The 12,108-nt window shown below is 39.0% G+C and overlaps 1 protein-coding gene across 1 annotated transcript in view; it reads right to left on the reverse strand.

Annotated features, from left to right (window-relative positions):
• PPP1R42 (protein phosphatase 1 regulatory subunit 42) overlaps positions 1-7,730 on the reverse strand; it is a 35,228-nt gene extending 27,498 nt beyond the window's left edge. The window contains exons 1-2 of the mRNA XM_079796247.1: positions 7,660-7,730; positions 2,189-2,405 (exon numbers count right to left, since the gene is read on the reverse strand). Coding sequence (XP_079652373.1) covers positions 2,189-2,317 — 129 coding nt within the window. The 5' untranslated portion in view covers positions 2,318-2,405; positions 7,660-7,730. The remainder of the gene's footprint in view (positions 1-2,188; positions 2,406-7,659) is intronic.
• Positions 7,731-12,108: the final 4,378 nt, after the last annotated feature.

Genomic DNA, 12,108 nt, shown 5'->3' on the forward strand with positions numbered 1-12,108 from the left:
GGTCATACTTAATTTTTCTTGAAAACTTGTTTTTAAGGTAGTTTTTCACTTAAATCATTCTGTAATATTCTTAAGTTTAATATAAAAGAACAATATCTCTTCTTAGCACAGTCAAAACAAGACTAGAATAACTACAAAATTAGTTCTAGGTTTTAGTATTCTGTAACTATATCTATAAAATTGTATTTGTTAAGAAATATTTTCCAGTGCAACCAATTTTTCTTGGAAGCAATTAGGCTTCCCTGGAAGTTGGAGTATTTAAAAAATTTTTGCTCCAACATTATAAATCAGGTCTTCTTAATCTTTCTGTAGGATTGGAAGTAACTGTTGTGATTTATAATACTGAAAATTGGAAGTCAGCTAGATATTCAAGAACAATGGATTGATAAAGAAACTATGATAATGCCATTGAAGGAAATACCATATAGCCATTAAATAACCTTTAGTTTCTTTAGTAATATCTTATAGATTTCATAATAAAATGAGAATAGTACATTCAGTGAACCACTATTGCAAAATTATTTGAATGTATGCCTAGAAAAAAGACTGGAAGGACATTTCCTAAATGTTAATAGTGATTTTCTCTACATGTAAAATTAAAAGTCAGTTTCTTTCTTTTTATATGTATTTTATATAAATGAACACCAATTACATTTGAGATAAGAAAAATAATTAAAGGTATTTTAAAAGGCTGTCATTTCTTGTGTGCTGGTAAAGTCAGCCTAGACTGAGTAGGCAAGAGATAGAGTGAAGTTTTGCTCAAAAATATCTCAGCTTTTATTATGATCTTTTAAAATACAACCACATCTTGGTAACTTTAAGTTTACAAGTTATTTTCAGTGTAAATTACCTTACATCAGTTTGCTTTCCTCCTAACATCCACACTGAAGGAGCATTGATTGTGAGGGGCCAAACAACTTTAAAGGGAGGCGCTAGAGAAAGCAGACTAAATATAGTATGGTGAGGTAGAGAGCTTTGGGCAACAAAAGAGAAACATGAGATTTGGGCCTTTGGATTCATGAGAGAAGGATCATCAGAAAACTGGAAAAAGATGTAGAATGGGAACTGGAAAAAACAAACAAACAAACAAAACTTCCATTGTCTTAATTGACAATATTGCCTGGGGCTTGGTGTTTTCAAAATGTATTCATTCATTCATTCAGTAAATATTCATTAAGCACTTAAAATGAGACAGGCACAGTATTGGATGGGGAATTTAGAGTGATGTGAAGAAAATAGACATAGTCCCTGCCCTCATGTGGGTTATATGTTTCCAAGAAATTTCCTCTCATCTATAGTCTTTAGCATTTTATTATAGACTAGATACCCGATGCACAAAGATTCGTGCAGAATGGGCCTTCCTTACCCTGGCTGCTGGCACAGCCTTTGCTCCAGCCTGGAGACATCTTTCCGCCTTCCCATGCTGCCCAGAGGCCTGGAGCAGCTGGGGCAGTGCGAAACGCCTGCGTCCCGCCCGCCTGTGTATGCAAATTAGCCCACCGTCTTTGTTGGGTTAATTTGCATACTCACTCCTGATTGGCTGGTGGGTGTCACGAAGGTACAGTCAATTTGCATCTTTCTCTTTTATTAGTGTAGATAATGGATACCAATACCAATGATCCAAATGGGTTATTGCTGTCTTTAAAGTTTCCCAAATTAAAGTCAAGAACTGTCTTAACACAGAGAAAATGTAATTTCAGAGTATATCCAAGTGAACAAAATCTTGTCTGATGTAACTGAAAGAGTATAATCTACATGTATATAACCATTAAATTCTGTGGGAAAAAGATTTAAAGTTTTGAAATATGGTAATCACATAGTTAATTTTTACTATTTTTATATGTTAAAATTCATATTTCAAGGTTAGGGAATTACATATGAGTAATTATCTTTGAAATTATTTTCCAGCATGTGCTTTTAAATCTAGTTTGCTATACAGTAGAGTATTTTAGGGGAACACATATATTTAACACATATATTTAACAATCACAATGGCATATTTTATAGAAAGTTAATTTTAAAAAGTTTAACATAAGCAGGAAATTAAATAACACAATATACAGCTAATGAAAATATAATTAATAAGTATAATCAAAATATAGTTAATAAGAAGGTATACCTTGACAACAATTTCTAAACTTTACATGGTTAATTATATAAAAATTAGAAATAATTTCAGAGTTCTTACAATTGCATCTATATTTCTGTCTGAAAAATTTATATGAGTTATTTTCTTAAGGTATTGTAAGGTGGTTTCTTCTTTTCTTGGTTTAAAGTTGCTGTTTTTGGCAATTAGATCCAAGGTCAGTCGAACCATGATTTCTGTCTAAATCAAATTAGTATTTTAGTTCTGTTCTGATGCCATGCCAAGAAGCAGTTTTAGGTATTGCTTTATGCCCAACTTTCTAAAAATTAAAGAAAAGAAAAAGGAATATTTAGAAAAAATCATTTTGACATTTTAAGTTTCTTATATAAAACTATTTGATTAGCTAGTTCATAGACATTTTCAGGGACATTTAGGTATTTTCTAAGTTTATAGACCAAATTCTTTTATTAAAAAATTAAAAACACCAAAATTAAATACATAAGGCTCATTTACTTTTAAGTTTTTTCCTCTCCCTAGTATTGAATTTTTATTGTGGCCGTCTGTTAAAATATCATTTTTCTCTCTTGAAGTAGAAAAGGATTCTCAAGGATTATCATCTAGTGTTGTCATGTGAAGAAACTAAGGTTCAAAGATTTGTCTGGAACTACTCAAGCGAGTGGCATGTAAGAATGAGATCAGGTCTCCTGGCTCCTTTTCCATAATATCTGTTGTGATCATATTTACTAAATCCCCAAATCAGAACAAATGGTATGAGAACTTTGAATATATACCTAGGACAGTGGTGCAAAATACTTGAAAATGGGGCTGGCGTTGAAATTTTGTTATGCTACTACAACTACCTATAATAATAAAAACGTAATATGCTAATTAGACTGGACAGCCAAACGACCTTCCAGACATCCTTCTGGATGACCTTCTGGATGAAGCCGGGGCTGTGAGGGCCGAGGCAAGCTGCTGCAGCTGCGAATTTCGTGCATCAGGCCTCTAGTAATCCATAAACAGGTAACAATGCAATGTTTCTCAATCCAGACAGCCTGGTTTCAAACGTTCACTCCACTGCTCATCAGTTGGGCAATCTTGGGCATGCTACCTCAATTTCTTATAAAATTAGGCCAATATCCAAGGGATAGTATGAGGATTACATGAATATTCTACACAGTGCCTGGTACATAGGCCAATAAATGTTTGTCATCATCATTATTATTCTACTATTTTGTTCACAGATAAGGCAAACACTATTCACTTCACTTCACTATTTCATCTGGAATACAGGGTGTCCCCAAAACATGTATACACACTTTAACAGATGATAGCTCAATTGATGTTTCTTTCTTTTCAGCCAGACTAAGCTTTGAACAAAGGAAATTCATCTTAAATGCCACTAGAAGTTTGAAAACGCAGTTGAAGTACAATCACTGCCTTTATAATTATTCAAAGTGTGAATACATTTTTGGGGGACACAAAAAATATGTACATACTTTAACAGTTGATAACTCACTTAATTTTCACATCTCTTGAGGCTTAACTGATTCAAAATAATGGGCGAAGCCCGACTAAGCTTTGAATAAAGAAAATTTAGTCCTAGCCGGTTTGGCTCAATGGATAGAGCGTCAGCCTGTGGACTGAAGGGTCCCAGGTTCGATTCCAGTCAAGGGCACATGCCTGGATTGCAGGCTCAATCCCCATTAGGGGGCGTGCAGGAGGGCAGCCAAACAATGATTTTCTCTCATCATTGATGTTTCTATCTCTCTCTCCCTCTCCCTTCCTCTAAAAAAAAAACAATAAAAAATATTAAAAGAAAAAGGAAATTTATCCATTAGACTTTTTTATAGGGATACATAAAAGATAAAGTTAACAGTACAAAACCAGCAATAGTTGATGAATTGAGGGTGCACAAATACCAAGCCAAATGATTCTTGATGTTTGCGATTCCATTGTTTTGCATTATCAGCAGTGCCTAGACCAGAAAAATCATCAGTTTGAAAACAGGCATTGACAAAAAAAAAAAAAAAAATTATTCATTTTGTCGATTATTTTAAATTTTGAAAATGAACTATATATTAATAAACACTGACTTTATGATCATTCAGTGTGTATCCAAGTTTTGGCAACTATGAATAAAGTTATTATAAACATCAAAAACCAAAACAAAAAAACAACGAAGTGTATAACATTTTTGGGGGACACCCTATATTAGAGTTATTAAATAAGGGGAACATGCTATTAATCAAATATTGCTCTATGTAAGCTATGCATATGTGGTCCATAGTTTGAGATAATCCATTTTTTGTAGTCATTTAAGTGATACATACTCCAGTTTCTCCAATTTTGCTTTTGATGCAAAGCACCAGTGGGGTTCCTTGGCTTGCCTGTGGGATTGGGCCGAAACCGGTTCTCTGACATCCCCTGAGGGGTCCCAGATTGTGAGACGGTGCAGGCCAGGCCAAGGGACCCCACTAGTGCAGGATCACAGCCGGGGAGGGACTATGGGAGGGCTCCAAGGCGTGTCCAGCCCATCTCGCTCAGTCCTGACCGGCCAGACACCAACAGCAAGCTAACCTACCGGTAAGAGCATCTGCCTCCTAGTGGTCAGTGCACGTCATAGTGAGTGGTTGACCAGCCTTAGCATATCATTAGCATATTACGCTTTGATTGGTTGAATGGTTGACCTGCTGACCGGCCGACTGGACACTTAGCATATTAGGCTTTTATTATATAAGATGTATCTGGGATTTCACCAACCAAACACCTCAATTTGTGTGGTATTCTGGGCATGAAAGATTAGTATTGACAGATCAAATTTCAATCACGACAATAATATTATGAACAAAGTTACTAATTAAGATAACTTTTCTTAATGTTGCCTAAAATACTTCATAAAATATATCATCATAAAAGTATAAAGAATAACAACACCCATGAACATTACAAGTATATTTGGAACCCAGATCTATACTTTTCTCCCTCTCCATGCTTTTAAATTTAGTTTATCATAACTTTAGACATTCCTCTTTGTCTTTATACTTTTACTACATATGTATGACTATCTAAACAACATATAGTATTGTTTTTCACCTGTCATAAATGACATTATTCTGATTCCAGTTTTCTTCTTTGCTTAATTTTTTGTTTGTGAAACTCTTCAGGGTCGAAAGCCTAAAGTGGCTCTAAAATATTTGCAATGCTGTATAATATTCCATTGTAAGAAATTTAGTCTAATGACAGATCTTTGGGCGTTTTAATTTTTTTGCTTTTACAATGTTGCTCTTATGATTCTAGTATATATATATATATATATATATATATATATATATATATATAATCTTAGCATATTTGCAGGAGCTTTTGTAGGGTTTAAAACTAGTGATGGCTACTTCAGGGTTGCACATATTGAAAATATGATTTCTTTGGCTGCTATTTAAAAATTTTAGAACTTTTTCTGGAAATTTCAAATATCTTTTTTACACTGATAACTGTGCTGAAATGCAGATCTTAAAGAGGTTATACACAACAGGGTTTCTCCCTTACAGCTGAGGCAGGAGACTGCTGTGCAAGTGGCCATGCAGGAGCAACCCTGTACTAGGAAGGATGTGATGCCTGTGGGTAACTGACCAATGGGAGACCAGAGCCATGAAGGATTTATTCTCCCTTCTTTCCCCCATGGACTTAAAGGAGGCACAACCATTTCAAAATGTCCCTCTGAAATCATGTTTAGAACGTTTTGCTCTCTCCATCTCTGTCTCATTTTTTTATTGTCCTGTCTCCCCTGTTTCCCTGTGATAACAGCCCCCAGAAACTGTTATAACAGAGTTTTTGCTTCAGGCTCTGCTTTCTAACCTAGGCTAAAAGAAACATTTTGGATCATGTGAATTCTCATGAATGACCACACTATAAATGGATTTTGTCTCTAAGTTCCATTACACTAATTGGTTTGTATAGAAATAAATTTAATTCTCTCAGATAATTAGAAAATGAAAGAGGCAAACATAATATATACATGACTTATTAAACCAAGAGAAGGCCAATGGACCTCTTTAGCAAATTATAGGAAAACTTTCCAGGGGCTTGAATGTGGAAAGGGAGAGAATTGAATCAACCCATAACATCCTATATAATAAAAGCCTAGGTGGTGTCACGCCCTTGTGTGATGCCCTTGTGTGACGTTGTCACAAGATGGCCGCCACAAGATGGCCGCCACAAGATGGCCACACACACAGCAGAGGCGGGGCCTGGTGGCCGTATCATGCGGTGCGGAGGAGGCAGGTCGCAGCAGGGGAGGGCAATCAGGCTGGCAGGGGAGGGCAATTGGGGGTGATCAGGCTGGCAGGGGAGCAGTTAGGGGGAAATCAGGCAGGCAGGTGAGCGGTTAGGAGCCAGCGGTCCCGGATTGTGAGAGGGTTGTCCCAGATTGGAGAGGGTGCAGGCCAGGCTGAGGGACACCCCCCCCCCCCCGTTGCATGAATTTCATGCACCAGGCCTCTAGTACAATAATAGAGGCTGTTAATCAAAAGAACCTGCATCACAACAGTCAGATCCACAAAAGAGAATTGTTTCACCCAAACACCACCATTTATCATGTTTAAATTTAATATAATAATTTTAAACTTCATTGGCATTATAGTTTGTTTTAGAGAAATTATAAGCTTCAGGAGTTTAAACTAAACTTAGGTTGGATTTGGATACATTTTAGAACGTTATAATAAAAATAATTATGTCAACACGTGTGGGGTGTCCCTGGTTTTCTTTTTAAAAAGGTCCCTTATTTTCCAAAGTCTGAGAAACAGTTTTTTTTAAAAATTTATTTTTATTGATTTCAGAGAGGAAGGGGGGGGGGGGGAGAGAGAGAGAGAGAGAGAGAGAGAGAGAGGGAGGGAAATCAATGATGAGATAGAATCATTGGTCTGCTGCCTCCTGCACGCCCCCTACTGGGAATCAATGGGGACCCTTCAGTCCGCAGGCCTACGCTCTAGCCATTGAGCAACCGACTAGGGTGAGAAACTGCTTTTTCATATTTTTTCCATAGTAGATATCTCTTATCTCGGGGCTTCACTTGCCAGAATCTCTCTCCAGATGGCCAGGGCGGGCACTTGGAGCTGCTTTACAGGCGCTCTGGGAATCCATGGGGGGGGGGGGGGGGGCGGGCGAAGGGGGGGGTCCTTTGGCTTTCATCATCTGGAGGCTCCTACTGGCTAGATGCGGTGGAGTTTCAGATTGAGACTGTGTATTTCTCTTAGCTAGCCCCAGGCTCACTGGCTTCCAGATGCTCTCAAACTCAGGTCCGCACCCACAGATCCCGCTCCCTCGGCTCCGCAGCCGCCCCTCCACCCGTCTCCCTCCTCCAGAGCAGTTTCCCAATCTTGCCTGATTATAGCCATTTGTTTAAAACACAAACTTCCAGATTTTTTTCTAGAAATTCTAGATGTCTAGAGATATAGGCTCAGGGATCTGCATTACAACAAGTGCCCCAGGAAAGTCTTACTGGCAGGCAAGTTTGAGAAACCTGGCTCTAGGGTTCCCTAGGTCCCCACGCTTCTTCCCTGAATGCACCTCACCGGTCCTGGATGAGCCGGGTAAGTAACTCCGGTTTGGTAAGTTTCGCCAGTGCCAGCTTCCTCGGCTGCCCACCTGTGGTTGCCAGGCGACCAGGCACGCTTGGTCTGTTCGCGGCTCAGGAGAGATCTCGCGAGGTTTCCGGAAGCGCCCTCCTCTGTGGCGTCGCGGGGTCCTGCTCCCTGTGACGCCTGGCGGGAGGGTGGCCCTAGACAGGGTCTGAGTGAAGGCAGTCAGCTTGATGAGGCGGCAAGGCATCGGTCACATTGGGGTGTTAGTGGGCCAGCCTTCTTACCAGGACAATTTTTGGCAGGTCATCCTTTCCCTCTCCTGGATTTTCCTTGCCATCAGTTTTGAACTTGCAGTGCCCCAAACCCACCACCTTTTCCCAATAACAGACTAGGAAATAAATTGTTTAAATCCAAGTACAGCCCTTTACTCAAACAAAATCCAAATTCGTTAGAGTGACATTGCAGTCCATTCATCATGGCCAGCCTCACTGCTTGTCTCTTGCCCTCTAGACTTCAGTATTCCCATCTGGCACTTGGCACAATATGTCTTCTCCTAATAAAACTTCACCCTCTTCTCTCCTCGCCTCAAGGTAGCAATAGAATACACTTTCTTAATTCTTATTTTCCCTTTTAAGACTGAAGGACTCGGCTTGGAATGAGCACACATCCTTTCTGAAGCCTTTCTAGATACTGGGTCTTGTTAAGTCATTACTGCTTTCTGCCCCAAACAACTAGGATATATTAAATTCTTTAGCACAATACTTACCACACTACTGTATGTTTGTTAGTTACCCATATCTTTAATAAAATGGTAAATTCTTTAAGAGCAAGGATTGTGCCTTTTATCTTGCTATTCCCGGGACTTGGCCAAGTGCTTTCTAGATTAGCAGCCTCTCCATAAGTGTTTGTTAAAATAATTTATCAATGCAGGAGAAGAACAACAATAGAAGGAGGAACTGACATTTATAGTGGAAAGACTGGGACTCATTAGGGATATGGTAAAGTGAGCAATCTGGATGTAAGGGACAGTGAAAGCTGTAAAACAGTGGGTGACAGCTGTGATCTAAGGAGGAGGGGGCATGCTGGAAAAGTCATTGCTGTTCATTTAGCAAAGAAGGGCCAGAGGAGAGTGTTAGAGTTACAAGGCAGCTTAGAGCCCATGTGGACGGTCCAATTTGCCATTTTGCAGGTAAGGAAAGCCCCAGGCCTAGAGTTAGGGAAGAAATAGGCTGAAGGTCACAACTGAGGTGGCAGAGAGGGAATTTATCCTTGGGCTCCTGATTTCAAGCTCAGGTCCTCTTTCCTTATATCTCACTGACTGTTTCAGTAAGAGTGCCTAGAAAGAGGGACAGAGGGATGGGGACAGGTGAACCCTAACCTATTCAGGACATTGTTGATGAGTCCAGTTGTAGGCAGTTTTGGCCTGGATTAGTGTGAAGGCAAAGAGAGGGGCAAGAAATGAACAAATTTAGGAGGCATCTTGAAGCAGGATTTAATAGAGAGATCGGATAGGTCCTAGAAAGGGAGGGAGAAGATAATTGAAGATAATTCTCAGGTGTTTGTTAGGATAAAGAAACAATACTGGAGAAAAAGGAAAGGTGGCAAGTAACTTGAGGGGAAGTAGATGAGTTTGGTTGCCACATATATGGGATGACATAGGTTCAATAGTTTCCAGAATAAAACTAATCATAGAACCCCAGGAGGCCAAAATAGTAGTGAGGGAGGAAGTAAGGAAAAGAGAACTATAGCAAGTCAGTAACTATGCCAACTAGTTTTGATGGAATTGGAAAGCAAAACCGGTTAAGATGTCAGAAAAAGATTCATGAGAAGTGAGATATGTTCTGAGAACAAATAGTAATTCTGTGATTGAGAAACACATAATATAGATTCAGACACTGGGGAAAGAGTTTAAGGAGGGAGTTACCTAACAGAATAAAAAGCTACAGAAGGATATTAAGAAGTAAAAGTGTGATCAAAATAATATGCCTAAAACACAATATGACACAGATCAGATGCGCTTCTTACCTATTTTGTAGATCATTCCTTTGGGAACAACAGCTTTGGTAATGTATGCAGGGTTGTCTCATTGCTGTTTGTGGCACTCACTTAACCTGCTTCTAACATTCCTTTGCTAGAAACATGTTTAGCAATGTCTTATTAAAAATCAGTTGCTCTGTTAAATCTTTGTTTTGTAATGATTTCATAAATAATAAAAAGGAATATGACCTCATTTGTGGTAAAATACACACATTTAAATGTCTAAAAAAATATATTTATGTCTAATAGTATAGATTTAGATACAGTTATATACATCCATACCTATACTATATACCAAAATACTTAATAGTGGTTATTTCTTGGGGGTGGGATTATGCTTGTTTATTTCTCTTAATTTAGTAATCAGATTTTTTTTTAAATGATAAAATTATATTCTGCAAATCCATTTTTAGATTCTGCTCTTTGTGGAATTGAAAACCTCTTTGTGACTGTTGGTATTTAAAATAGTTTAAAATAGTTGAATTACTAATTAATTTTAAGTTTAAAATAAAGTATTTTCTCATTAAGATATGAAATATAATTCCTGTCTAGTGGCACACAGTGTTAAACAATCATCTGCATATTTTCCAATGTGGCAGAAATTTGGCAGACTACAAGAAATACTTGTTTTCAGTGTAACATTTGTAAGTTCAGTGTAAAGTATTCTAAGAGTTACACTTTGACAGATGTTGGGAAATTTGTATTTGTCAAAAAAAAAAAATGGAGTCTTGACAGTCATTTTAAAAGGCAGTCATGGAAGAATTGCTCTAAAAAGCACATTTAAAAAAGTCTCCACTAGAGTTTCCAAGTAACTTTAGACAGAAACACACTTTTTATTTTAAAAAATTGTTCTATATGCTTTTTGTATTTCTTGACCTCTAGACTACTAAGCAAACACTTTAATGATTAGTTATTTTCATTGAGAAATCAACATTTTAAAAGGCCCAGAGAAGTATATCATCATATAACTCTATACAGAAAAATTAGCTTTTATTGGCGTTAACTCTTTTTGTGTTGACCTTGTAGATTGATAAAATATTAGTGAGTATGGTAGGCAGACTTTTAAAATGGTCTAAATGAGCCCTAGCTGGTTTGGCTCAGTGGATAGAGTGTAGGCCTGCAGACTGAAAGGTTCTGGGTTTGATTCTGGTTAAGGGTATGTACCTCGGTTGCAGGCTCCTCCCTGGCCCAGGCTCTGGTCAGGGCATGTGCAGGATGCAACCAATTAATGTGTTTCTCTCACATCGATATTTCTCTCTGTCTTTCCCTCTCTCTTACACTCTCTCTCTAAAAAAAAGGGGGGGGGGATATCCTTGGGTGAGGATTAAAAAATAATAAAAAATAAAATAAAATGGTCATCTCCTGGTATTCATGCCCTTGTGTAATCACCTCCCCTTGAGTGTGGGCTGGATCTAATGGCTTGTCCCAGCCAATAGATGAAGAAAAGGTTGATGAGATACCATTTCTGCCATTAGGTTACAAAAGATCATGAATTCTGTCTTGCTATCAGCCTCTCTACTGCACTTGTTGACAGGGCAAGCTGTCATTTAGGAGTGTCACTTGGCAAGGAACTGAGGATGGCCTCCAGCCAACAAGTAATGAGGAACGGAGAGCCTCAGTCCCACAAGAAACTGAATGCCAAAAACTATTGTTTAATCTTGGAAGTTGATCCATCCTCATTTGAACTTTCAGATGAGACCTCATTCCTGGCCAACACCTTGATTGCAGCTTTATGAGAGACCCCTGAAGTAGAGGACCCGAATTCCTGGCCCACAAAATCTGTGAAATAATCATTGTGTTGTTTTAAGCCACTAAGTTTTGGGGATAATTTGTTACGTAGCAATAAATAGCTAGTATAGCCTGGCCAGCATGGCTCAGTGGTTGAGCATTGACCTATGAACCAGGAAGTCATGGTTTGATTCCTGGTCAGGACACATACCTGGGTTGCAGGCTTGATCCCCAATGGGATGTGCAGGAAGCAGCCAATCAATGATTCTCTCTCCTCATTGATGTTTCTATCTCGTTTTCCCTCTCCCTCTCCCTCTCTGAAATCAATATTATACATATACTAGAGGCCTGGTGCACAAAATTTGTGCACGGGGAGTGTGTCCCTCAGCTCAGCCTGCACCCTCTCCAATCTGGGACCCCTCGAGGGATGTCCGACTGCCCGTTTAGGCCTGATCCCAGTAGGATCGGGCCTAAACGAGCAGTCAGACATCCCTTTCACAATCCAAGACTGCTGGCTCCCAACTGCTCGCCTGCCTGCCTTCCTGATTGCCCCTAACTGCTTCTGCCTGCCAGCCTGATCACCCCTAACCACTCCCCTGCCAGCCTGATTGATGCTTAACTGCTCCCCTGCCAGCCTGATTGCCCCTAACTGCCCTCCCCTGCAGGCCTGGTCCC

Source organism: Cnephaeus nilssonii (genome assembly GCF_951640355.1).
Source record: "Cnephaeus nilssonii genome assembly, chromosome: 18".
In the NCBI taxonomy this organism is placed as follows: domain Eukaryota; kingdom Metazoa; phylum Chordata; class Mammalia; order Chiroptera; family Vespertilionidae; genus Cnephaeus; species Cnephaeus nilssonii.